This window comes from Muntiacus reevesi, chromosome X (assembly GCF_963930625.1).
Source record: "Muntiacus reevesi chromosome X, mMunRee1.1, whole genome shotgun sequence".
NCBI lineage: Eukaryota > Metazoa > Chordata > Mammalia > Artiodactyla > Cervidae > Muntiacus > Muntiacus reevesi.
The window spans coordinates 16,797,559-16,823,504 of record NC_089271.1 but is presented as its reverse complement, the minus strand read 5'-3'; the positions used below and the strand labels follow the sequence as shown (position 1 = coordinate 16,823,504).

Sequence of the window (25,946 nt, the reverse complement as noted above, 5' to 3'; positions counted from 1 at the left end):
TCAGACCTAACACTTTTTCTCCAGAAGTGGTTTCTTGAGTCTTGGGTAGCATTGCTGTTTATCACAGAAGTTACGGATTTGGAGCCATGCTTGACCTGGAGGTTGCCCAAGGGAGGTGTTAGTTGAGGACCTTCAGAGGGTACCTGTCCCTCTTTCAAGCTCAAGACCAAGCAGGCCCTAAAATCACAGAACACTGTTGGGCACCATATTATTACACATTTCCGTGGAAAAAGAAACCAGACAGAATCTCCCTGGGAGAGAGGGAGAGATGTACAGGCATACCTTGCTTTACTGCCACTTTGCAGGTAACTTTGCTTTTTTTTTTTTTTTTTTTTTTTTGACTTTTACAAATTGAAGGTTTGTGGCAAGCCTTCATTGAGTTTTTTCCAATAGTATTTGTTCATTTCATGTCTCTGTCACATTTTGGTAATTCCCATGTTTCAAACTTTTTCATTATTATATTTGTTATGGTGATGTGTGATCAGTGATCTTTAATGTTACTACTCGTGAACTTGATGAAGGTTCAGGTGATGGTTAGTATTTTTTAGCAATAAAGTATGTTTAAATTAAGATAGGTACATTTCTTTTAGACATAATGCTGTTGTACACTTAATAGATTACAGTATGTGAAAGTGTTAAGTCGCTCAGTCATGTCCGACTCTTTGTGACCCCATGGACTATAGCCTGCCAGGCTCCTCAGTCCATGGAATTCTCCAGGCAAGAATACTGAAATGAGTTGCCATTCCCTTCTTCAGGGGATTTTCCCAACACAGGGATCTAAACCCAGGTCTTCTGCATTGCAGGTGGATTCTTTACCATCTGAGCCACCAGGACAGACCTTGGTATATGGTGGTATAGTGTGAACATAATTTTTTATGCAGTGGGTAACCAAAAATTTCGTGTGACTCCATTTATATTCATTTTATTGCAGTGGTTTGGAACAGAGGTCTGCCTGTACAGGGTAGTTCAGAATCTTCCTTTCAGTCACACAGTTCCTATGCTAGAGCTTGAGTGATCACTTAGAAGCCATTCTATATCAGGAAGAAAGAAACTGGCCAGTTCCAGGAAGATGCCCAAAGGTAGTTTAGTTCTATTCACTTTCCTAAATTGGGTCATGATGGATCAATATATCTTAATAGGAAGATTTCCCTCTACATATCTCATGTTAAGCAGAGAAGAATCCTCATTTCAAGGCTTATTCTCTTTTGAATGTTCCTGTTGCTTTAAAGCTTCATTAAGACATTTCAGGGCAGAAGAGACTTCAGAGAGCAAGATTCCTCCCCCAGCTGACAGGGCCTGCACTGGAGCGTAACCCTGCGGTCACATTGCAGCTTGGGTCGAGGAGTTTGTGGTTGAATCAGGCCCACAAGCACATGGTCAGGAGACTAGTAAAGGCCTTGGAAATTATCTGCCTCAGTTCAAAGAGGCTGTGGAATCTGTCAGAGCTCAGACAGCACTGGGCTCTGCTTGGAATTAGACCCCGATTCAGGGCCTCCTGACAACCGCACCCTGCTTCCCAATGTGTGGTCCATTTTCGGGGGGATGGAGAGTCCATCATTGTACAGATCAAACCATGGAGCATGCAGGGGCTGTTTTCTTTCTGAGTGTTCAAGGCCTGGGTTTCCTGCAAATGTATTCATTTGACTATGTGTGATGTGGATGTGTTGTTGGGGGTCTGGGTGCAGCTGATGGTGGGGGCTGGGTAGTTACTTCCTAGCAATTGTGTGTTCAGGTTGCCCCTTTTCCGGTACTGAGGTACTTGACAAGACTAAATTAGTCATGGGAGGTAATTTGGAACCTGGAAGCAGAGCAAGGGAAACTGAATAGCTTCAAGGGTATTTTACCTGTTTTATGGTAGAGAATAACCATCTATCCATGTTCCACTAAAAGGCACATTTCCTGACTGTAGTAAATGCTAGGTGTTATATGCTTTTCTTTCTGGTGAATATTAACAGTTCTGGCTACAGGTTGTAAAGGGTTACTCTGCAACTTTTTCTCATTTGACCTCCATGCTTGTACTTGTCATTTCAGCGTCCTCCTTTAATCCAGTGTATTTACATATCAGCTAGGCACTGATTTTGAATATTCTTTTGAGCACAGTTTGTATTGGTTGCTTCTAGATGACAGCTGGGAAGGTTCACCCATCCCATCAGTAATATGGAGAGACTGCTACAGACAGGGCCACCCAGACCCCTATGGCACCTTTGTGCAGATTAGAAAAAGGGCCTCATTCTTGGAGCAGCCACAGCCCTGGGCCAATGCAGCATCCGGCCTGGGTTCCAGCATCGCTCATTTCCACAGCCGGACATACATCTGCAAGGCATCACCGACCAACAGGTCCTCCATTGGACAGCTTGAGACCCAGGCAAGCGTGCACAGCAGACGTGCTTGGAGCAGCTGCCCTGGGTCGGGAAGCACGCTACGTACTGGGGCACAGAGGGGTCACGATGCCAGCTCTCCCTCTGCCAGCTTGCAAGCTAGGGAGGTGGGAGGAGCAAGTATACAGTCTGAAGGTAGATACCGGAGTGCCGTGCTGGCGACAAAGGCTTGATGCATTAGAGGACCTGCAAGCTGATTGGAAGGACTGAGGTGGAGAGAGGGAGACACGGGGAGGCAGGAGCTAACTGAGGGTGGAAGAAGGGCAGAACTGAGCTGTTTTCTGTTCTTTGCATCGACCTGTTCCCATTCCAGATCTGCGCAGTCTTTCTTAACACTACTTACATTTCAAAAAGTTTTAACTTACCATCTTACTGTAAAAGTAATCCTGCAAACTGCAGAACATTCAACATTCTATAGAAAGAAAATATTTCTCTCTAATCTTACACTGCAATGTTTTGGAGAATCTCCCTCCAATTTTTATCCTATTTGATAACTCGTAACATTTAATTTTGTTCAGTTGACAAGCTTAAGTTTGTCTTAGTTTCCTACAGCAAATTTTAAAAAATTTACCGAATATATTCACATGGGCTTCCCTGATAGCTCAGTTGGTAAAGAATCTGCCTGCAATACAGGAAACCCCAGTTCAATTCCTGCGTTGGGAAAATCCACTGGAAAAGGGATAGGCTACCCACTCCAGTGTTCTTGGGCTTCCCTGGTGGCTCAACTGGTAAAGAATCCGCCTGCAATGTGGGAGACCTGGGTTTAATCCCTGGGTTGGGAAGATCCCCTGGAGAAGGGAAAAGCTACCCACTCCAGTATTCTTGGGCTTCCCTTGTGGCTCCAATGGTAAAGAATCCGCCTGCAGTGCAGGATACCCTGGTTCCATTGTCCATTCCTAGATTGGGAAGATCCCCTGGAGAAGGGAAAGGCTACTCCCTCCAGTATTCTGGCCTGGAAAATTGCATGGACTGTGTAGTCCATGGGGTTGCAAAGAGTTGGAGACAACTGAGTAACTTTCCCTTTCAGTTTCATATTAACATCACTGATGTTATTAATCCACAAGCAGAGAATAACTTGCCTAATGATGTGAGTTTTTCCTTTGGAGGAAGATGTGTTTTCTATTTCCTTCAACTGGTTTATGTTTTCTGGAGAAGGAAATTCTCCAACTCCCAACCAACGAACATTGTAATGATCAAAAACCCAAAGGTTAGCATGGACTTGACAACAGAGAAGTTTGCAGACTGACTTTTACAACATGTAGCCAGCACTGCCCGTCAGCGAGAACTGTAGCTTGTTTTAATGAGTCAAAAGCCCTCAATGGATTCAACATTTTGAGTCCCTGATGGAAAATGAGTGATCTAATAAGACCCTGATGCTGGGAAAGATTGAAGGCAGGTAGAGGAGGGGACGACAGAGGATGAGATGGTTGGATGGCATCACAACTCGATGGACATGAGTTTGAGCAAGCTCTCGGAGTTGGTGATGGACAGGGAAGCCTGGCGTACTGCAGTCCATGGGGTTGCAAAGAGTTGGACACAATTGACTGAACTGAATAGTATAATTGTTTTTCCTCAATAAATAGCGCCACCTTCTGGTAATTTTCTTGCATAGGCACACAGAGTTTCTGAACACCTGAGGAGAGCAAGATAGAAAGCTGACATAGCGTCCAGAACTACACTGCCATGGCTGTTGGCCGATGTTTTAGATTATTGTGCCCATAATACAGCCAAACATAAGCATGAGATCTGAAATTTCTTGTCATCCAGAGCTGTGCTTAAAGAAGGCAGGCCTGACTTCCAGAGTCTCTCTGTCTTTTGCCATCAGTGTGCTTGTGCGCAGAGCATTGCTGGAACCAGGCCTGGGCTGGAGTCCCACCTCTGCTGCTTTTAGCCACATGGCCCCCCACAGGGCCTCAGTTTTCCTGGCCTCCCTGTCCCAGCTCTTGCACAGAATTAGTCTGGAGGATCAAATGAGTGGCACTTTTAAATCCTCTGTGCGCTCCCCATGTACAGTGCCACTGGCTGTTTTATCCTCTGACATTCTGACTTGGGGTTTTCCTCTCTTTGCCAGGTGGATGAAGAGTATAAGAATCCTCACACAGTGGATAGAGTTCCCCTGGGGAAGGTGCCCCATCTGTGGGGTCAGTCCTTGTATATCCTCAGCTCCCTCTTGGCAGAGGTAAGGGACTTGGGGGCTTCACTGCCTGGAAACCATCTGATTGGAAGTTCAAGGGACCCTGGAGGAGCACAGGTGCTCTCTGTTCAGTGTGGCTGTGAATATCCTTTGCATCTTCATGGCGGTAAAGTCAACTGATTGGGGTTGGCTCTGAGGCTGGAGGCCTGGACTTGGGTCCACCCTTACGGTAAACCATTTCAGGGTCACCTGCAAGCCAAGCACTCCCTGTCTCTTCCCCAACACCCATTCCCGCTAGCATTTCCCATCTGTGGCTAGAACGTGGGTGAGTGGATAGTCAGGAGGAGGTTGGTCCACACATGTGTGAGAGACACAGGGTTTGGGAAGCTTCTGCACTTGGTCTTGACTCTCCAGTGCTCTCTACAGGAAGGGGCAGTGGCTGGTTTTCTGTAGTGAATTTTGTGTTAGATGGTCCCTCAGGCCATAATACCCCTACTGGCTCTGACTCATTCCTTCTTGTGAAACGTCTTTTTACCCCCAGGCTTAGTTTTTAAAATACAAATCTTTTTGCGACAGTCCTAAGTGTGAGTGCTTTTTATCACTTGGCTCCTCATTCCTGGGAGAATCCTGCTCAGCTGGGTGTCTGGACTCCTGGGGAGGAGTGCGGGGGTGGGGGAAGCCTGGGGAGCAGTGGGTTGGATGTCACTGGAGTTCCTGGTATGTGAGAGAAGACCAAGGTAAAGCTGTCACAGTGCAAGTGGCCCTTAGGTGCTAAGATGGAGTAGTAGTTTCATGGATATGATCATCTCCGCAATGTAATGGACATGTGCTTGGGGGTAGAAACTGTGTCTTACACTTTTTTTTTAATTTTTTTTTTATATTGTAGTGGTTTTTGTGATACATTGACATGAATCAGCCATGGATTTACATGTATTCCCCATCCCAATCCCCCCTCCCACCTCCCTCTCCACCCGATTCCTCTGGGTCCTCCCAGTGCACCAGGCCCGAGCACTTGTCTCATGCATCCCACCTGGGCTGGTGGTCTGTTTCACCCTAGATAATATACATGTTTGATGCTGTTCTCTTGAAACATCCCACCCTCACTTTCTCCCACAGAGTCCAAAATTCTGTTCTGTACATCTGTGTCTGTTTTTCTGTTTTGCATATAGGGTTATCATTACCATCTTTCTAAATTCCATATATATGCCTTAGTATACTGTATTGGTCTTTATCTTTCTGGCTTACTTCACTCTGTATAATGAGCTCCAGTTTCATCCATCTCATTAGAACTGATTCAAATGAATTCTTTTTAATGGCTGAGTAATATTCCATGGTGTATATGTACCACAGCTTCCTTATCCATTCGTCTGCTTCCATGTCCTGGCTATTATAAACAGTGCTGCGATGAACAATGGGGTGCACGTGTCTCTTTGGTTTCCTCGGTGTGTATGCCCAGCAGTGGGATTGCTGAGTCATATGGCAGTTCTAATTCCAGTTTTTTAAGAAATCTCCACACTGTTCTCCATAGCGGCTGTACTAGTTTGCATTCCCACCAACAGTGTAAGAGGGTTCCCTTTTCTCCACACCCTCTCCAGCATTTATTGCTTGTAGACTTTTGGATAGCAGCCATCCTGACTGGTGTGTAATGGTACCTCATTGTGGTTTTGATTTGCATTTCTCTGATAATGAGTGATGTTGAGCATCTTTTCATGTGTTTGTTAGCCATCTGTATGTCTTCTTTGGAGAAATGTCTGTTTAATTCTTTGGCCCATTTTTTGATTGGGTCATTTATTTTTCTGGAATTGAGCTGCAGGAGTTGCTTGTATATTTTTGAGATTAATCCTTTGTCTGTTGCTTCGTTTGCTATTATTTTTCTCCCAATCTGAGGGCTGTCTTTTCATGCTGCTTATAGTTTCCTTTGTTGTGCAGAAACTTTTAAGTTTCATTAGGTTCCATTTGTTTATTTTTGCTTTTATTTCCAATATTCTGGGAGGTGGGTCATAGAGGATCCTGCTGTGATTTATGTCGGAGAGTGTTTTGCCTATGTTCTCCTCTAGGAGTTTTATAGTTTCTGGTCTTACATTTAGATCTTTAATCCATTTTGAGCTTATTTTTGTGTATGGTGTTAGAAAGTGTTCTAGTTTCATTCTTTTACAAGTGGTTGACCAGTTTTCCCAGCACCACTTGTTAAAGAGGTTGTCTTTTTCCCATTGTATATCCTTGCCTCCTTTTGTCGAAGATAAGGTGTCCATAGGTTCGTGGATTTATCTCTGGGCTTTCTATTCTGTTCCATTGATTTATATTTCTGTCTTTGTGCCAGTATCATACTGTCTTGATGACTGTGGCTTTGTAGTCGAGTCTGAAGTCAGGCAGGTTGGTTCCTACAGTTCCATTCTTCTTTCTCAAGATTACTTTGGCTATTTGAGATTTTTTGTATTTCCATACAAATTGTGAAATTATTTGTTCTAGTTCTGTGAAAAATACCGTTGGTAGCTTGATGGGGATTGCATTGAATCTATAGATTGCTTTGGGTAGTATAGCCATTTTCACAATATTGATTCTTCCAATCCATGAACACGGTATGTTTCTCCATCTGTTTGTGTCCTCTTTGATTTCTTTCATCAGTGTTTTATAGTTTTGTATATATAGGTCTTTTGTTTCTTTAGGTAGATATACTCCTAAGTATTTTATTCTTTTTGTTGCAATGGTGAATGGTATTGTTTCCTTAATTTCTCTTTCTGTTTTTTCATTGTTAGTGTATAGGAATGCAAGGGATTTCTGTGTGTTAATTTTATATCCTGCAACTTTACTATATTCGTTGATTAGCTCTAGTAATTTTCTGGAAGAGTCTTTAGGGTTTTCTATGTAGAGGATCATGTCATCTGCAAACAGCAAGAGTTTCACTTCTTCTCCTCCTATCTGGATTCCTTTACTTCTTTTTCTGCTCTGATTGCTGTGGCCAAAACTTCCAAAACTATTTTGAATAGTAGTGGTGAGAGTGGGCACCCTTGTCTTTTTCCAGGGGAAATGCTTTCAATTTTTCACCATTGATGGTGATGCTTGCTGTGAGTTTGTCATATATAGCTTTTATTATGTTGAGGTATGTTCCTTCTATTCCTGCTTTCTGGAGAGTTTTAATCATAAAAGGATGTTGAATTTTGTCAAAGGCTTTTTCTGCATCTATTGAGATAATCATATGGTTTTTATCTTTCAATTTGTTAATGTGGTGTATTACATTGATTGATATGTGGATATTAAAGAATCCTTGCATTCCTGGGATAAAGCCCACTTGGTCATGATGTATGATTTTTTTAATATGTTGTTGGATTCTGTTTGCTAGAATTTTGTTAAGGATTTTTGCATCTATGTTCATCAGTGATATTGGCCTGTAGTTTTCTTTTTTTGTGGCATCCTTGTCTGGTTTTGGAATTAGGGTGATGGTGGCCTCATAGAATGAGTTTGGAAGTTTACCTTCTTCTGCAATTTTCTGGAAGACTTTGAGTAAGATAGATGTCATTTGAATCATAGGAGTCCCAGAAGAAGAAGACAAAAAGAAAGGCCATGAGAAAATATTCGAGGAGATAATAGCTGAAAACTTCCCTAAAATGGGGAAGGAAATAGCCACCCAAGTCCAAGAAACCCAGAGAGTCCCAAACAGGATAAACCCAAGGCGAAATGCCCCAAGACACATATTAATTAAATTAACGAAGATCAAACACAAAGAACAAATATTAAAAGCAGCAAGGGAGAAACAAATAACACACAAAGGGATTCCCATAAGGATAACAGCTGATCTATCAATAGAAACCCTTCAGGCCAGAAGGGAATGGCAGGACATACTTCAAGTAATGAAAGAGAATACCCTACAGCCTAGATTACTGTACCCAGCAAGGATCTCATTCAGATATGAAGGGGAATTCAAAAGCTTTATAGACAAGCAAAAGTTGAGAGAATTCAGCACCACCAAACCAGATCTTCAACAAATGCTAAAGGATCTTCTCTAGACAGGAAACACAGAAAGGTGGTATAAACGCGAACCCAAAACAACAAAGTAAATGGCAACGGGACCATACCTATCAATAATTACCTTAAATGTAAATGGGTTGAATGCCCCAACCAAAAGACAAAGACTGGCTGAATGGATACAAAAACAAGACCCCTATATATGCTGTCTACAAGAGACCCACCTCAAAACAAGAGACACATACAGACTAAAAGTGAAGGGCTGGAAAAAAATATTTCACGCAAACAGAGACCAAAAGAAAGCAGGAGTCGCAATACTCATATCAGGTAAAATAGACTTTAAAATAAAGGCTGTGGAAAGAGACAAAGAAGGACACTACATAATGATCAAAGGATCAATCCAAGAAGAAGATATAACAATTATAAATATATATGCACCCAACATAGGAGCACCGCAATATGTCAGGCAAATGCTAACGAGTATGAAAGAGGAAATTAATAGTAACACAATAATAGTGGGAGACTTTAATACCCCACTCACAACTATGGATAGATCAACTAAACAGAAAATTAAGAGAAACACAAACTTTAAATGACACAATGGACCAGCTAGACCTAATTGATATCTATAGGACATTTCACCCCAAAACAATCAACTTCACCTTTTTCTCAAGTGCACACGGAACCTTCTCCAGAATAGATCACATCCTTGGCCATAAATCTAGCCTTGGTAAATTCAAAAAAATTGAAATCATTCCAGTCATCTTTTCTGACCACAGTGCAGTAAGATTAGATCTCAATTACAGGAAAAAAATTGTTAAAAATTAAACATATGGAGGCTAAATAACACACTTCTGAATAACCAACAAATCATAGAGGAAGTCAAAAAAGAAATCAAAATATGCATAGAAATGAATACACAACAACCCAAAACCTATGGGACACTGTAAAAGCAGTGCTAAGGGGAAGGTTCATAGCATTACAGGCTCACCTCGAGAAACAAGAAAAAAGTCAAATAAATAACCTAACTCTACACCTAAAGCAATTAGAGAAGGAAGAAATGAAGAACCCCAGGGTTAGTAGAAGGAAAGAAATCTTAAAAATTAGGGCAGAAATAAATGCAAAAGAAACTAAAGAGACCATAGCAAAAATCAACAAAGCTAAAAGCTGGTTTTTTGAAAAAATAAAAATTGACAAACCATTAGCAAGACTCATTAAGAAACAAAGGGAGAAGAACCAAATTAACAAAATTAGAAATGAAAATGGAGAGATCACGACAGACAACACTGAAATACAAAGGATCATAAGAGACTACTACCAGCAGCTATATGCCAATAAAATGGACAACTTGGAAGAAATGGACAAATTCTTTAAAAAGTATAACTTTCCAAAACTGAACCAGAAAGAAATAGAAGATCTTAACAGACCCATCACAAGCAAGGAAATCGAAACTGTAATCAGAAATCTTCCAGCAAACAAAAGCCCAGGACCAGATGGCTTCACAGCTGAATTCTACCAAAAATTTAGAGAAGAGCTAACACTTTTTTCTTTATGAGTAGGAAAAATTCATATATCTCCTTTGGAAAGCCAACCCTGCCTCTGACCACCTCTGTAACCTTGGACAGGTCTCTTAACTTCACTCTCTTCATCTTTATTTATTTACTTTTTAAATGTTGTACAACTTTTGCTTAAATGTAGTTTTTTGTTTGTTTGTTTTAGTTTCCTCATCTTTAGAGTGAAGAGGTTGGGTTTAATCATCTCTAATATGGTCCAGCTCTGATTTCTGTATCAGTGAGATTGGGAACAAATCCCTCTGCTTTTGTTTCCTCCTCCCAGAGTGAAGGCCCTCATGTAGGCCCTGCATGAGGCCCACCTTGTCCTCAGGACTCCCAGAACACCTTGGTACCCTGTCTTAGGGTACCTGTCATTCTAGATCATGTGAGGAGAGCCACATTCAGAGAGTACTGTGCCAGCAGGGAGGGGAGTTTTTTTGTTTCAGGACAATCAGCTCTGGGCCAAGTCCTCACTCTGCCCCTCATCCTGAACTCAGTGCCTTGGTTTCCCAGTTTCTCACTGCATTGGTTTCTCAGGCCAAGACACCCAGTAAGGTGGTGTGAATGGTGGTGCCTACCTGTTAGGAGGACTGTGTGGCAGTGCGTGTTCAGAGCTCAGCACTGTACCTGGCGCAGGGTGAGGATCAGGGAGCACGAGTTCCCCTTATTCTTCACACTCACACAAGGTTGGTGTGTTTGACTAGCCCTGGAGAGCTGGCTGCTGTAAACACGATAGAGTGCCTTCTAAATGCTATAGTGTGTACAATATGTTCAGAGAAAAGCAATTGCCTTGGAAAAATATAAAGGACTAAAATACTGAAAATCTTGAGCCTCCAGATATTTTATTTCCAAACTTAGGTTTAAGGTGAACTTTTATCAGTATATCATGGTGTTAATGCTCCTATTTTCCTAGGGATTCCTTGCCGCTGGTGAAATTGATCCCTTGAACAGAAGATTTTCCACTTCAGTCAAACCTGATGTCGTCGTACAAGGTTTGTGAGTGTGTTTCCTATTCATATTTAGCTCTGTAAAACCAATGTGATTTTTACAGCACATTTAATTTTTTTAAAGACTGTGTATGGATATACCTTAGCATATATCAATTCTGTGAAGTACGTTCTATAACTCAGCAGCTCCTAATCTGAGTTGGTTTCTAGCTAGCAGTTTTCTTGAATCTAAACCTTGATTGCAACTGGGGCACAAGTGATTCATTGGGCATCATTTTTTATAACTGCTGTCCTTTAAAAAGTAGAATATGAGAAAAAAAAAAAAGGTAGAATATGACCTTCCTGAAAACTCAAAACCCAAGTGAGAGTTCACTCATTCCTCTCTTGGAGGTCTGACTTCTTTCCAGAGCCGCTGGTCCATGTTCTCACCTGCCTCCCCTCCTCTCCAGCTGGCACTTCCACAGAAGTGCAGGGCCAGCCCGACCACTGCTGCAGCGCTGGCTCTGACCACCCCGTGACTTCCCCTCTCTGTGCCTCAGGCTCTCACGACCGGTGCTGTCTCCCTACTCTCCCCCCAAGGGGGGACTCCTCAGGAGTGCACATGCCTCAGAGAGTGACACCTATACCAACTAGTATCAGCGCGTCATGTCTATGCCTGTGTACCCTAGTGTACACTGTACATTTCTTAAGGACAGTGGCCTTATTTTTGTAGCTTCTGTGTTGCTTGATACACACTCAATATAGCAAAAGCAATTATTGAGAAAATGAAAGGGAACCCTGTCTGTGGCCACGGACGCATTTCACTGTGCTTGCCTGGGTTACAGCAGAGGTCGTGTGCAGGTCATCACTGGTCACTGCTGTGTCCCAAGCCTGCCAAGACACGCCCAACCATCACAGCATCCTGATGAGGTAGAAACTGTGATGATCATCGTTATCATCCCCCTCTTACACATAAGGGACCCACAGCTGACCCCACTGCCTCTACCTGTCACTGGAGCACACGCTACCAAGTGATCCCTTCAGTCCACAAGGCCGCTCTTCCAGTTGCGGGCTGGAAGAGCTTGATGGAGCCTGAGCTCCTTTTTTTTTTTTTTTTTTAAATGCAACAGAAGAAAACAGAGTAGAAAATATCAGAGATTGTGGCCTGGAGGAACGGGAAGTCCAGTCTCAGAAACTTGTCTGCGTGCAGCTCTGTCATATCAGCAGGCTCACAGGTCTCCTCTGAGTCATTCCCACACAGTGACCACTGTGTGGCTCTGATCTGTGCGGACCTCTGCATGGTGTTGGAAGCTTCCAGAGAGACGGATGTGAAGGGCAACTGCTGGCCCACTCCTGCGTGGCCAATGTCCCCATGCTGGGGCCCAGGGCTTACCTTCCCGTCTCTGCTCCACTGTAACTGCAGGTTCCCCTCAGGACCTTGTTGTGGGGCTCAGATGAGGTCGTGGGTATTAACATACTTTGGAGAAGTCTCATGTGCTATATAAGTACAAGGTCTCAGCCGCATTTGTAGGTATCATAGCTTCAGGAGTTGCCGGCCTCAGGGTTCAGTGGTAGGGCTCAGGGGGCTACATCAGCAGTAAAGAACTCTTTCCTCTGGCCTCAACACCGCCCCAAGCTGCTCCAGTTCCTGGCAGGCTCCCCGCAGCTGAACCTGGCAGCGGCTACTCTCTGTATGGCCAGAGCTCCCTTTCTCTAGCCCCTTCCCTGACACTCCCTCCCTTTGTCTATGGTCCCTTCTCTTAAAAGCCGATGGTACTGGTACAGCAGGAATGGGGGTCTGAGCCCGCCTGAAACCCCACATCCCAGGCATCCCAGAGAGCCAGATGCCTATGCCAGGGCTGCCAGCCCTGCCAGCCCTACCAGCCATGCCAGGGCTGGGCTGGAGATGGGCCCCAGCCCAGCCCATTGGGGTGTGTGACCCACCTCTGGGGTGGCTCTTGCCCACCAGCGAGGTCTGTGTGCTCTGCTTCCCGGTGGGCCAGGCTGCCCCACTACCACCAGCCCACTGGTAGGTCCACCCTTCCTTCTCTCCTGAGTGTATAAAGCTCATCCCCATCAGTCAGAGAGGCAGGACATCACTTGAGATTGGTAACTTGGCTTGTGACCTGTTGCAAGCCATTTCTACAGGTCTCAGACTATCTTGTACATTGAGGGCACTTGTTAAATATACATTGTAGGTGTTGAAGGGAGATGAGGCCAGAGAGAACTGGGAAGAGCGACAGGACAAGTGCTGTCCATTTCAAAACCTCCCAGCCTGTGGCAAGCCTGCTGATGTGTATATGACAGATTAGAGACGGGAACAGACAACAGCGAGTGTCTGTGAGGGGACAAGGGCCACCGTCTAATGCAGACACTACGTTCTTGTTCACAGTGACTGTTCTGGCAGAAAACAACCACATTAAGGAGCTGCTGAGAAAACATGGGGTCAACGTTCAGAGTATCACTGACATTCATCCAATCCGCGTCCAGCCAGGCCGCATCCTTAGTCACATATATGCCAAGCTTGGTAGGTTTGGGGAAATAGCAAGGTGTTTTGGGGGAGGTTGCATCTTGGTTCTAGGTTTGAGGTCTGGAGGAGACTGTGATATGTGTAAATTCTAAAGAGTTGGGCAAAGCACCAAAGTAGATGGCTTGATTGTTTGATGTGAAGAGGAATGACTGGACAAGCACATTCCTCTCATGTCTGTTCAGGAGATGTCACCACAGGTGGCCAGTGATTTGTCAGATATGTGGTAAAATAAGGAGCCATCTTTGGAAATTCACAACTGAAGCAGTCATTTGCATCTTGATAATGTTTCTAAATTTTTTCCATGGTCTAAAAAATGCTCATTTACCCATTAAAATGGGAGGCGTGTTCTCTTTATCTCAAATCTGACAGTTTAGGATCGTGGTTCCATACTAAATAAATAAAAAGTAAACAATAAACTCTTCTTAATAGTTTTATTCTATATAGATGTTTTACTGGGTCGTGTTCTTATATATGCATGAAAAAAAGGGAGTGGGATTCTTTTCTTAATTCATCCTTGTCCCAAAGAAGGATAACAGTATTGGAGAAACCAAACCCTAGAGTGAGTTGTTTAACATATCAATAAGTTCAGGCTTAGGCAGAATCACTTCGATTAGATGTCACTGTGCCTACTCTAACTTGAATTTCTCTTTTACTTTCTACATAGGACGGAATAAGAATATGAGATTGAGTGGGCGACCGTATCGGCACATTGGTGTCCTTGGGACATCTAAATTATATGTGATTAGGAACCAGATCTTTACTTTCACGCCCCAGGTGAGAAGAGCAGGCCAGTAGCAAAGCAACAAGCATTTGTTTATTAAGCTCTCTTTTTCTGTCTGGCGAGCTACTTTGAATGCAGCAGGGTGTGCATGCAAGTGTTCAAATACAGACAAAGGATGACATCCAAGACCTAATACATTTACTCATGGTAGGTGCTCAGTAAATGCTGCTTAGCTCTGAGTATGCCATCATTTCCAGTATGAAATGCACACACTTTACAAATTGGCTAGTGTATGGCACTTACAGCCCTCGTGCCCTTAACACTCTCTCAGCTTGTCAGCAGGGTCTGTCAGTGGACTCCCACACGGGGAGTCTGAGTTTTCAGGCCCCAGCTCCCTTGATGGGATTCTGAATATACTGCTTATGGGTCTTTTCTTTAGAGTTTTTGTTTCCAAAGGAAACAAGCCCTGTGGAATGCAGATGAAGCCTTTTTCATCCATTCAGCAGCTAGGAAGGCCAACTGAGAGATCAGTTTGTCAGCAGGAGGCACAGCCCCCCAACTGCTTGGGCACATAGTTGGCCATGGGCTCATGGGTCAGTCACCTCAAGTTGCTCTTTCTCATCCAGCCTGTGCTGCTTGCTCAAATCTTGGGAGTTATTTCCCTTCATAATGAATTTTATACCAGAGCGGAGTGTGCATGGGTCCAGAGGCCAGGGCAGCAGTATGATTTTCCTGGACACGACACAACAGTGCCCATAGTTCACGTTAACCAGGCCGTCAGTCAGGTAAACAGTCTCCATGTCTCACCTGCTTTCAGTGGCCCCACTAGGAAAGCATCTCTGAGCTCAGCAGCCCTGGACCGCAACTGGAATTAAGGAGTTATTGATTTCCTTTCAGGGACAGCACTGCTGGGCTAGGTCCTTAAATCCCCATTTGAGGAGCCATAAATAGACCTAGCCAAGTGCCCTTTCCTCCCACACTTAGCACTAATGGAGCCCTAGCTCTAGGCTGGGGCAGATCGATGGGTGTGGTCACAAGGAAAGCCCCACGATGGAACCAGGGTTGAGTCTCTTCTCTGGAAACAAAATCCAAAGATTAGTGCTGCAATGAATGACAACTGAGGTGGTGTGGAGGGGAAGGCAGGACAGCAGTGAACCTGGCCTGTTGTGACTTGCAGTTCACCGACCAGCATCACTTCTACCTGGCCCTGGACAACGAGATGATCGTGGAGATGCTGAGGATTGAGCTGGCCTACCTGTGCACCTGCTGGCGGATGACGGGCAGACCCACGCTCACCTTCCCCATCACACATACCATGCTCAGTAAGTCCATGAACTTGATCTGCCCTGACTCATGTCCCATAGGTAGTCTCTAATCTTTGCAAAATGTTTAAAATGAGTCCCATGGACAGAGCTAGGTAGCAAAGAGGGTTCTGAGCAGTTAGGTTTCTGAGGTTGGGAATCTCCTACGCTATACGTATTTTAATTGGTTGGTGTTGATGAACACGTTTTAGTACATACCCAAACAAAGTATTCCCAGATGAAGTGAACTAATTCAACCGTTTTTTTTTTTCTTTTTAGCAAATGATGGCTCAGATATTCATTCTGCTGTTCTTGCTACAATTCGCAAACTAGAGGATGGATATTTTGGAGGAGCTAGGTAATTTGTGATTTTTTTCTAGAAAAGTAACATTGACCTTTCTTAAAGCCTTTTACTTCCCTTCCCCCATTTTCCATATCCACTGCTGAACATAGAAGTGTGGAGCTTTAGAGTAAAAAGGAAGTTAAAACATCTAATCCGGTCACCCATATGAAACTGGAATTATCTCTAAGCAGTATTTGGTGGGTGTTTGTGAAGCTTTTATGGGCGCCAGGAGGCCTGGAGCATAGAGCTCTGAACGAATCAAGTCTCTCTGAAATGGCCCCCGTGAGATGCATGTGTGGAACGTGAAATCTGTTTCTGCTCAAAGGTGGGCTAGCAAACCCCCAGTGCCTTGGGGCTGGCAGGTACTCAGTAATTAAATCACTTTAAGGGATAGGGGCTCACCTCCCAGGGACACCCCTGTCACAAGGTAGAGGATTTCTCTGTAACCTCCATGTCCTGATCTCTGTGAAACTGCTGGAATATGCCAGAAGGGCCCCAGGAGAACCTCACTGTGCAGTCAGCTCAAGTCACATGTGGCCTTTCCTGAGGTCGGGGAGGCTGCCATTGGGTCCCTGATGGAATGCCAGTTGCTAGAAGTGTTTGGGAATTGAAGTTTGCCTTTCTTCTCACATCTTCCCATGCCAGGGACCCTGCTGCCATGGTAATTTTTTTAAATAGTAAACTATATGTAATATAAAATTTGCCACCTAAACCATTTTAAGTGTACAGTTCCGTTGCATTAAGTACATTCACATTGTTTGCAACCAGTCTCTTAGAGCTCTTTTCATCTTGTAAAACTGAAACTCTACCCCCTGAAACCACTGTCCACCTGCCCCGCCCCTGGCCCTGACAACCACGGTCTGCTTTCTGTCTCTGGGTGTCTCTCCTAAGTGGCCTCGTCCAGTGTTTGCCTTTTTGTGACCGGTTGGTCTCACTTAGCCCAATGTCCGCTGGGTTGAGTCACCACATTATTTCTAAGCCCGGGGTTGGCACCTCTGTTCACTGAGCTTGCTGTGGGGTTTGCTGTACACTGAAGTGGCCCTTGCTCTAGGCTTCTCCTGGCCTCTCTTATGAGTGTCAGCGAGGTCCTCCTCACCATTCTGCTGTCAACATCCCAGGACTGGCACCATGCCTGCAGTTGGCATCCACTTGTGTGCATTTCATCTCCAGCTTGGATAAGTTACCACCTGGCATATGGTGTCATAACCGAGAGACAATACCACACGCCCGTAACTGACTGTTTTCCAAGATGAATTCTTTTTCTGAAATCTTATCATCATCAAAAGGATACTGTGTACAATTGTTTGGGCATGCAGTGTATTCTTTGTCTCTTTATGTGTCATCTCATGTTGTCCTTTGCTTTGTCTTGAGCAAATATTCCTATTTTGTATGCAAGGATCTGTAGGCTCAGAGAGCCAGGGGCACAAGATGAGTAGATGCCAAAGCGCCATGTGAATACAGAAACTGGCTTTAACCACCAGGTCGAGCTGGATGGAGGCTTACAGGAAATCGAGAGGGGCTTCTGTTTACAGAGTATGGCAAACAATTCACAGATCCATGGAAAGAAAGCGGGATGCCTAGGCTCCACGATTCCTACTAAGTAATTAATAATTAAAGTTGAATCTCATTTTGGCTCTTTTTTAAGTCTGAGGGTATTTGAAAAACTGAACTCACTGTACATGCCAGACTCTATCCTCTGGACCCACCTGGTTGTTGTTCAGTTGCTAAGTCGTGTCTGACTCCTTACAACCCCAATGGACTACAGCACACCAGGCTTCCCTGTCCTTTACCATCTCCCAGAGCTTGCTCAAACTCATGTCCATCAAGTCGGTGATGCCATCCAACCATCTCATCCTCTGTCATCTCCTTCTCCTCCTGCCTTCAATCTTTCCCAGCATCAGGATCTTTTCCAGTGAGTTGGCTCTTCATATCAGGTGGCCAAAGTATTGGAGCTTCAGCTTCAGCATCACTCCTTCCAATGAATATTCAGGACTGATTTCCTTTAGGATGGACTGGTTGGATCTCCTTGCAGTCCATGGGACTCTTTAAGAGTCTTCTAGCGCCGCAGTTCGAAAGCATCAATTCTTCGGTGCTCAGACTTCTTTATTGTCCAGCTCTCACATCCATACTTGACTACTGGAAAAACCGTAGCTTTGACTATATGGCCCTTTGTCAGCAAAGTGATATCTCTGCTTTTTAATTTGCTGCCTAGGTTGGTCATAGCTTTTCTTCCAAGGAGCAAGCATCTTTTAATTTCATGGCTGCGGTCACCATCTGCAGTGATTTTGGAGCCAGAAAATAAAGTCTGTCACTGTTTCCATTGTTTCCCCATCTATTTGCCAGGAAGTGATGGGACCCAATGACATGATCTTAGTTTTTTGAATGTTGAGTTTTAAGCCAGCTTTTTCACTCTCCTTTCACCCTCATCAAGAGGCTCTTTAGTTCTTCTTAGCTTTTTGCCATAAGGGTGGGGTCATCTGCATACCTGAGGTTATTGATATTTCTCCCGGCAGTCTTGAGTCCAGCTTGTGCTTCATCCAACCTGGCATGTCACATGATGTACTCTGCATAGAAGTTAAATAAGCAGGGTGACAATATACAACCTTGACGTACTCCTTTCCCAGTTTGGAACCAGTTCACTGTTCCATGTCCAGTTCTAACTGTTGTTTCTTGACCTGCATACAGTTTTCTCAGGAGATAGGTGAGGTGGTCTGGTATTCCCATCTCTTACGAGTTTTCTGCAGTTTGTTGTGATCCGCACAGTCAAAGGCTTTAGCGTAATCAGTGAAGCAAATGTACATGTTTTTCTAGAATTCTCTTGTTTTTTCTGTGATCCAACAGATATTGGCAATTTGATCTCTGGTTCCTCTGCCTTTTCTAAATCCAGCTTGAACATCTGGAAGTTCTCAGTTCAAGTACTGTTGAAGGACTTTGAGCCTAGCTTGAAGGATTTTGAGCATGACCTTGCTAGCATGTGAAATGAGCACAGTTGTGTGGTAGTTTGAACATTTTTTGGCATTGCCCTTCTTTGGTATTGGAATGAAAACTGACCTTTTCCAGTCCTGTGGCCACTGCTGAGTTTTCCAAATTTGCTGACATATTGAGTGTAGCACTTTCACAGCATCATCTTTTAGGACTTTAAATAGCTCAGCTGGAGTTCTATCACCTCCACTAGCTTTGTTTGTAGTGATGCTTCCTGAGGCCCACTTGACCTCACAACTCCAGGCAGGATGTCTGATCCTAGGTGAGTGACCGATACCATCATTGTTTTCTGGATCATTAAGACCTTTTTTTTGTACAGTTCTATGTATTCTTGTCACCTCTTCTTAATCTCTACTATTTCTGTTAGGTTCTACTGTTTCTGCCCTTTATTGTGCTTATCACTGCATGAAATGTTCTCTTGGTATCTCTGATTTTCTTGAAGAGATCTCTAGTCTTTCCCATTCTATTGTTTCCCTCTGTTTCTTTGCACTGGAGACCTCGGTTCCATTTTCCATTCCTGGTTCGGGAAGATCCACTGGAGAAGAGATAGGCTACCCACTCCAGTATTCTTGGGCTTCCCTTGTGGCTCAGCTGGTAAAGAATCCGCCTGCAATATGGGAAACATGGGTTTGTTCCCTGGGTTGGGAAGATCCCCTGAAGAAGGGAAAGGCTACCCACTCCAATATTCTGGCCGAGAGAATTCCGTGGTCTGTATAGTCCATGGGGTCCCAAAGAGTGGGACAGGACTGAGCGACTTTCACTTTCACCTTTACTCAATTAGAAGGCTTTTCTCACCCTCAGGCAGCGCTTCTTGCCTTCTTGAGGCTCACACACTTGTGAATTCATTTGCATTGCCTGCTTCTGTTTACTCTTCTCCAACTAAGCCATTTAAACCAGTCATAATCTGACCCTGGTAGCTCTGAGGCAGGCTATAGTTTTCTGCCTCCAGATCTAGCATTTTAAGAAGCACATAGTGCTGGCTGTCTTTCTGTAGGGTAGACATCCCAGGCTTGGGAAGCAAGAACTTGGAGAATGCTGCCTTTGTAGCAGAACCCCATACTGCCAAACCCTGCTCCCAGAGGTTCTGTGGAACTTTTCCCAGACTGACGATAGGGCGACTCTGGGCCAGTGTCCCCTTCTGGGGATGGCCTGCTCATCACATTCCTTCTAGAGAACACTTTGCTCTGAGCGGTGACTCTCCTAACATTTACCCCCACTCTCCTCCCCAGGCCTTGTGTGACAGTGACTCATAAAAGCTAGCACTAGGGCACCCAGAGAATCATTTCTTGTGGTTTTGTTCTGGTCTAGTTGTTTTAGGGCAAAAAATCCTCAAGGGTTGGCTTTATTTAAAAGTGGTTCACTCAATATGTTTTGTAAAACTTTGGTTGGTTCAGTAAAATAGATTTCTATTTGTGTTGGGTTTAGGAGTAAGAAATCAGTATGATTCATTTTGGCTTTTAATATGCTATGTGCTTCCACTTCATACTTGCTATTGAATTTTCATTTTCATTTCTTGGCTGACTACTTGTATGGGGCAATCTGCAAGTGACGTATTTATGGATTCTGGCAGAAACGCCACCTAGTTATTGAAAATTGTCTCTTAATGATTCATCATGGAAGTTTGTCCACATCCACCTATATCTCTAACATAGTGTCTCCTTGGCAGAGTAAAATTAGGGAGTCTTTCGGAATTCCTCACCACCTCTTTCTACACGTATCTGACCTTCCTGGATCCAGACTGTGATGAGAAGTTGTTTGATGATGCCAGTGAAGGGAGCTTCAGTCCTGATAGTGATTCAGACCTGGGAGGATATTTGGAAGACACCTATAATCAAGGTATGGCTTGGAATGCCTTTGCAGGCAGTCCCTGAATTTATTTAAACCTTGGCATTGTGATAAAGTTGCCCTAAAACTCAAGCACAGAAAATGATTGGTAACTAATACAACAAAAAAGTCTTCAGAAACTTTGACATATTAAAGTGAATAAAAGAAAGTGTTAGTTGCTCAGTCATGTCAGACTCTTTGTGATCCCATGGACTGTAGCCCACCAGGCTCCTCTGTCCATGGGTTCTCCTGGCAAGAATACTGGAATGGGTTGCCAGTTTAAAAACCTAAACTGCAAAAGTGAGGCTTTTTTTTAAACCTAGAGGGACAAAGAGTTTCAGGAATGGAGACTTTTCACAAAATATAAAGAAACACAGTTCCTGAATTTTCAAAGGTGTGGTAGAATGGTCTTGGCTCGATTGGATGTAAGTGATAAAATCTTATGTATATAACATTTCTCAAACTGAGCAAGGTTTGGGGTTGAAGTGACCTGTTTTTCACTTCTAGATAGGACTTGGGATTGGGTCTGTGGGGTGTTCCATAATGTGTAGCTCATTCAGGACAAATGAAAACCAAAAGATTGGATGTTGACTGCTGGCCCTCAGATTGTCTACATATTCAGCTCATCCTGGGATGATGTGATGTAAACACCATCTTGACCTGTATTTTTCTTTTTTTAGAATGAAGTTTTTCCAAACAATAACTTTATAAACACATGCATCATCTATATAAATCTCTTCCTTTCTAGAGGCAGAGTGGAGGTCAAGTATTTGTATCAAAATGTTGTCTTCCACTAAATCTGTTCAGTACTTGCAGCTACACATACTCACTTTTATTCATTTAGGTTGTTTCTGCAGCTTGTTTTCATTGCCTCTTTTTCTTACCTGTGTAATTACAGAAAGCCAGGACGAGCTTGACCAGTATATCAACCACCTTCTGCAAAGCACATCCTCAAAGTGCTATCTGCCACCTCTCTGTAAGAAGCCAGAGGACAGCCATGTTTTCAGTGCTATCCATTCCACTCGGGATATACTTTCCGTGATGGCAAAAGCAAAGGGTTTGGAAATTCCATGTATGTTATTAACTTTTCTCTGCCTACTAAAATAACTTCTTTTATGAAAGTAATGTGTGAGCATAATGTACAAGTCAAACGATCCTAAGGGCAACAAAGTATAGCTGTTTACTGTCTCACCTTTCTCCTCCTTACTTTCCCCAGTTGTTCTACTTAGAGGCAACCACTTTTCAACTCTTAGTTGTTTCTTTTCATATTTATGTATCTTTGAATGACCTAAATCAAATCCCTTATGAGTATACAGTGAAAGTGAGAAATAGATTTAAGGGACTAGATCTGATAGACAGAGTGCCTGATGAACTATGAATGGAGGTTTGTGACATTGTACAGGAGACAGGGATTGAGGCCATCCCCAAGAAAAAGAAATGCAAAAAAGCAAAATGGTTATCTGAGGAGGCCTTAAAAATAGCTCAGAAAAGAAGAGAAGCAAAAAGCAAAGGAGAAAAGGAAAGATATACCCATTTGAATGCAGAGTTCCAAAGAATAGCAAGGAGAGATAAGAAAGCCTTCTTAAGTGAACAGTGCAAACAAATAGAGGTAAACAACAGAATGGGAAAGACTAGAGATCTCTTCAAGAAAATTAGAGATACCAAGGAAACATTTCATGCAAAGATGGGCTCAATAAAGGACAGAAATTGTATGGACCTAACAGAAGCAAAAGAGATTAAGAAGAGGTGGCAAGAATACACAGAAGAACTATACAAAATAGATATGCACGACCCAGATAATCACGATGGTGTGATCACACCTAGAGCCAGACATCCTGGAATGTGAAGACAAGTGGGCCTTAGGAAGCATCACTACAAACAAAGCTAGTGGAGGTGATGGAATTCCAGTTGAGCTATTTCAAATCCTAAAAGATGATGCTATGAAAGTGCTGCACTTAATATGTCAGCAAATTTGGAAAACTCAGCAGAGGCCACAGGACTAGAAAAGGTCAGTTTTCACTCCAATCCCAAAGAAAGGCAATGACAAAGAATGCTCAAACTACCGCACAGTTGCACTCATCTCACACGCTAGTAAAGTAATGCTCAAAATTCTCCAAGCCAGGCTTCAGCAATACGTGAATCGTGAACTTCCCGATATTCAAGCTGGTTTTAGAAAAGACAGAGGAACCAGAGATCATATTACCAACATCCACTGGACCATCGAAAAAGCAAGAGAGTTCCAGGAAAACATCTATTTCTGCTTTATTGAATATACCAAAGCCTTTGACTGTGGGGATCACAATAAACTGTGGAAAATTCTGAAAGAGATAGGAATATCAGACCACCCGACCTGCCTCTTGAGAAACCTGTATGCAGGTCAGGAAGCAACAGTGAGAACTGGACATGGAATAACAGACTGGTTCCAAATAGGAAAAGGAGTACATCAAGGCTGTATATTGTCACCCTGCTTATTTAACTTCTATTCAGAGTACATCATGAGAAACGCTGGGCTGGAAGAAGCACAAGCTGGAATGAAGATTGCCGGGAGAAATATCAATAACTTCAGATATGCAGATGACACCTCCCTTATGGCAGAAAGTGAAGAGGAACTAAAAAGCCTCTTGATGAAAGTGAGAGAGGAGAGTGAAAAAGTTGGCCTAAAGCTCAACATTCAGAAAACTAAGATCATGGCATCTGGTCCCATCACTTCATGGGAAATAGATGACGAAACAGTGGCTGACTTTATTTTTCGGGGCTCTAAAATCACTGCAGATGGTGATTGCAGCCATGAAATTAAAAGATGCTTACTCCTTGGGAGGAAAGTTATGACCAACCTAGACAGCATATTAAAAAGCAGAGACATTACTTTGTCAGCAAAGGTCTGTCTAGTCAAGCTGTGGTTTTTTCAGTAGTCATGTGTGGATGTGACAGTTGGACTATAAAGAAAGCTGAGCGCCTAAGAATTGATGCTGTTGAACTGTGGTGTTGAGAGTCCCTTGGGCTGCAAGGAGATCCAAGCAGTCCATCCTAAAGGAGATCAGTCCTGGGCGTTCATTGGTAGGACTGATGTTGCAGCCGAAACTCCAATACTTTGGCCACCTGATGCGAAGAACTGACTCATTTGAAAAGACCCTGATGCTGGGAAAGATTGAGGGCAGGAGGAGAAGGGGATAACAGAGAATGAGATGGTTGGATGGCATCACCAACTTATTGGACATGAGTTTGGGTAAACTCCGGGAGTTTGTGATGGACAGGGAGGCCTGGCATGCTGCAGTTCATGAGGTTGCAAAGAGTTGGACACAACTGAGCACTGAACTGAACTGCTGTCTTTGATGCATCATGTTTATTCAGTATCTGTGACCTTTCTCTTATGCAGGTGAGGAATTCACCTATCTTAAATCACCACTCCTCTGCTTCACTTCCTCTATCTAACCTGTCCATGCAGTTGTTTTAAGGTTTAGTTAAATCAGTATTCACTATTTCTGTCTCTGTATGTATGTAAATATTATTCCCAACTCAGTATTATAGTATACCACATTATCATTTTTGCTTTTCATTTTTTTCTAAAAATAACAGTTGCCCTTGTAGTTAGCTTCACTTCCCTCCAGTGGCCACACAATAGAAACTTCCACAAGGTCAGGCATATGTATGAAACTCATGGTCCCACTGCTTAGAGTTCAAAAGTCTCCTCCTGTCTGACTGATTGCTCTCTAGGCCTTTTGCATACCTGGCATCCTGGGTCTCTTCTTTATTATAATCCTTGGAATCTCCTTTGTTTATCTCTTCAGTTGGGTTCCCTGGTTCTTGATTCTGGCATATTCTCCCTTCTCAATTTATTCCTTTGGTGGAAAACATTCTAGAATAGTTTCAGTAGTTTCACTGGAACAGGGCCCAGTGATGGTAGCCCTCAGCCTGCATGTTTCTGAAGTTCACTGACCATTTTGGCCTGGCTGCCCTCTGTGTCCATGATGTAGATTTTTTATTTCCAATTGACTGCATGTGGCATGTAGGGTCTTAGTTCCACAGCCTGGGATCTAACCCATGCCCCCTGCAGTGGGAGTGTGGAGTCTTAACCACTGGACCTCCAGAGAAGTCCCCAGGATGTAGATTTTATCCTGAAATCTTCCTTCACCATCATACTGGAGAATTCCTTCTTGGCTCTCCTATTTTATGTATCTCAGCTTTTCCTCTTGGTTAGCTGTCTTATTTGGTGGAGGACATCCAGTAGTTCCCTGGGAAACAGTTTATGTCAGGTAAAATTGTTTCAAGTCTGAAAACTTGTTCAGTCAGTAAGTTGTGTCCAGCTCTTTGCAACCCCATGCCAGGCTTCCCTGTCCTTCACTGTCTTCCGGAGTTTGTCTGAAGACTATTGTTCATCCACTAAGTTGTGTCCAACTCCTTACGACCCCATGAATGGCAGCATGCCAGGCTTCCCTGTCCTTCACTGACTCCCGGAGTTTGCTCAAACTCATGTCCAATGAGTCAATAATGCCATCCAACATCCCATTCTCTGTGGCCCCCTTCTCCTGCCTTCAATCTTTCCTAGCATCAGGGTCTTTTCCAATGAGTCGGCTCTTTGCATCAGATGGCCAAAGTATTGGAGCTTCAGCTTTAGCATCAGTCCTTCCAATGAATGTTCAGGACCGATTTCCTTTAGGATTGACTGCTTTCATCTCCTTGCTGTCCAAGGGACTCTCAAGAATCTTCTCCAGCACCACAGTTCAAAGGCATCAATTGTTCGACACTCAGCCTTCTTTATGGTCCATCTCTCACATCTGTACATGACTACTGGAAGAGCCATAGATTTGACTATATGGAACTTTGTCTGCAAATTGATGTCTCTGCTTTCTAATATACTGTCTAGGTTTGTCATAGCTTTCTTCCAAGGAGCAAGCGTCTTTTAATTTTATGACTCTAGTCACTGTCTGCAGTGATATTTGGAGTCCAGGAAAATGAAACCTGTCACTTTTTCCATTTTCCCCCATCTATTTACCATGAAGTGATGGGACCTGATGACATGATCTTAGTTATTTGAATGTTGAGTTTTAAGCCAGCTTTTTCACTCTCTTTCACCGTCATCAAGAGGCTCTTTAGTTCCTCTTCACTCTGTGCTCTTAGAGTGGTATCATCTGCTTATCTGAGGTTGCTGATACTTCTCCTGGCTATCTTGACTCCAGCTTGAGCCTCATCCAGCCCAACATTTCGCATGATGTACTCTGCATAGATGTTAAATAAGCTGGGTGACACTATACAGCCTTGATGTACTCCTTTCCCAATTTTGAACCAGTCCG

General features: G+C 43.5%; 1 protein-coding gene across 4 annotated transcripts in view; it reads left to right on the top strand.

Annotated features, from left to right (window-relative positions):
• The window catches only part of PHKA2 (phosphorylase kinase regulatory subunit alpha 2), a 97,653-nt gene that overhangs the window by 49,275 nt on the left and 22,432 nt on the right, over positions 1–25,946 (top strand). For 3 of the 4 annotated variants that reach the window (XM_065915362.1, XM_065915361.1, XM_065915360.1), the window contains exons 13-20: positions 4,450–4,557; positions 10,942–11,020; positions 13,347–13,481; positions 14,149–14,258; positions 15,383–15,527; positions 15,786–15,864; positions 20,498–20,667; positions 21,554–21,727. In XM_065915362.1, the coding sequence (XP_065771434.1) occupies positions 4,450–4,557; positions 10,942–11,020; positions 13,347–13,481; positions 14,149–14,258; positions 15,383–15,527; positions 15,786–15,864; positions 20,498–20,667; positions 21,554–21,727 (1,000 nt within the window). The remainder of the gene's footprint in view (positions 1–4,449; positions 4,558–10,941; positions 11,021–13,346; positions 13,482–14,148; positions 14,259–15,382; positions 15,528–15,785; positions 15,865–20,497; positions 20,668–21,553; positions 21,728–25,946) is intronic. The other variant, XM_065915363.1, reaches the window with a different exon arrangement.